The sequence below is a fragment of the Lactuca serriola genome, chromosome 8, assembly GCF_051521515.1.
Source record: "Lactuca serriola cultivar US96UC23 chromosome 8, Lser_US96UC23_V15, whole genome shotgun sequence".
NCBI lineage: Eukaryota > Viridiplantae > Streptophyta > Magnoliopsida > Asterales > Asteraceae > Lactuca > Lactuca serriola.
The window spans coordinates 119,257,308-119,259,036 of NC_136415.1; the positions used below are offsets into that span (position 1 = coordinate 119,257,308).

The 1,729-nt window shown below is 47.9% G+C and overlaps 1 protein-coding gene across 1 annotated transcript; it reads left to right on the plus strand.

Moving 5' to 3' along the window:
- The first annotated feature begins 236 nt into the window (after positions 1-236).
- Positions 237-1,286, plus strand: LOC145067347 (uncharacterized). Its single transcript, XM_079014509.1, has 2 exons — positions 237-497; positions 651-1,286. Exons 1-2 carry the CDS (start codon positions 237-239, stop codon positions 1,284-1,286), a joined length of 897 nt encoding a protein of 298 aa, XP_078870635.1.
- The last annotated feature ends 443 nt before the right edge of the window (positions 1,287-1,729 follow it).

Sequence of the window (1,729 nt, forward strand, 5' to 3'; positions counted from 1 at the left end):
AGCATATATTTGCATGGATCCCTACAGACATGGTGGGGGTAGATAGGAATGTTATTGAGCACAAACTAGCAATCAAGCCAGGGACAAAGGAAGTGAAGCAGAAGAAAAGGGTCCAGGGAGGGGACCACAACAGGGCAATTAATGCAGAAGTAGCTAAGTCCAGTTAAAGTAGATGAGTTTATGGAGACACCACCCCAGGGACCCTCAAAGACGCACAAGGTTTGAATGGGAAACTCATGGCCATGAGTAGGTTCATCTCGAAATCTGCTGACAAAGCCATGCCATTATTCTACACACTGAAAGGTTGCATTGAAAAGAACAACTTCCAATGGACAGCTGCGGCGGAAGAAGCGCTCCAGAAGATCAAGGAAGCACTACACAAGCTGCCCACATTGGGCAGTCCCATCACAGGGGAAACACTACAAATGTACCTCTCGGCCTCAAACGAAGCAATATCCTCAGTGTTAACTGTAGAAAATGAAGGAGAGCATAAGCTGGTATACTTCGTGAGTAGGGCATTACAGGGCCCTGAGCTCAATTACCCCACCCTGGAAAGGCTAGTCCTGGCGCTCATCTACGCAGAGCGACATTTGAGGCATAACTTCCAAGCGCACCAAATTGAGGTGCTAACAAATTGTCCCATCAAATAGATATTGCTCAAACCAGAAATGTCGGGCTGGTTAGCAAAGTGGGAAATTGAGCTAGGAGAGAATGATATCAGCTATCGCCCAAGGACAGGCATTAAAGGGCAAGCATTGGCTGATTTCTTGCTCGAAATTCCAGAAGAAGGAAACTCAGCCAAGGAAAGAATCTGGGCAATAGAGGAGGTCCTGGCCAACGACGGCTCATGGACGATGTATACCGATGGGGCGTCCAGCAGGGAAGGTTCAGGGGCAGGCTTAATCCTGACTAGCCCAGAGGGAGAGGAAGTGACTTATGCCCTCCGTTTCGACTTCCACACCTCAAATAATGAGGAGGAGTATGAAGCCTTGCTCGTAGGATTACGCTTAACCAAACAAATGGGTGCAAAGGCTGTGACAGCCCTAACAGATTCGAGATTAGCTGCGAACCAAATTAACGGAAGTTTTGAGACAAGAGATCAGAGAAATGGAGAGGTATGTGAGAATGGTAAGACAACTAATCCAATCCTTCAGACAATTCACGATCAAGCAGATACCTCAGAGCGAGAACAAAAGGGTAGACGCTTTAAGCAAGTTGGCATCTACATGTTTCGATCACCTATCAAAGAAGGTTTTGGTAGAAGTACTCAGGGAAAGAAGTATTGATGAGCGGTAGGTAAATACCTTGACAACCACTGGGCCCACATGGATGACACCATTCATGGAGTATTTGCAAAGCGGAATACTACCAGACGACCACAACGAAGCGAGGAAAATACGTATAAAGGCACCCTCGTATGCGTTGATAAATGGGGAGCTGTATCAAAAAAGGTTTACGACACCCTGGTTGAAATGGGTAGATCAGGCCAGAGGGATGGAGGCGCTACAGGAAGCACACGCAGGCCAGGCGGGCGCACATGAGGGAGCTAGAACTTTAACGGGTAAAGTGCTCCAGATGGGAATATACTGGCCCACTGTACACCAAGACGCGTTGGGAGTAACTAGGAAGTGTGGGGAATGCCAGTCTTACACCCCACTCCAAGCAAACCCACTGGTACCACTGCAGAACATATCCAGCCCATGGTCGTTCTACCAATGGGGCATAGACA

Bases quoted from the DNA above. Each gene is read 5' to 3' on its own strand.
- LOC145067347 (XM_079014509.1), top strand. From the start codon at position 237: ATGGCCATGAGTAGGTTCATCTCGAAATCTGCTGACAAAGCCATGCCA. The intron at 498-650 runs GTATACTTCGTG...CCCATCAAATAG, and splicing joins ATGAAGGAGAGCATAAGCTG to ATATTGCTCAAACCAGAAAT.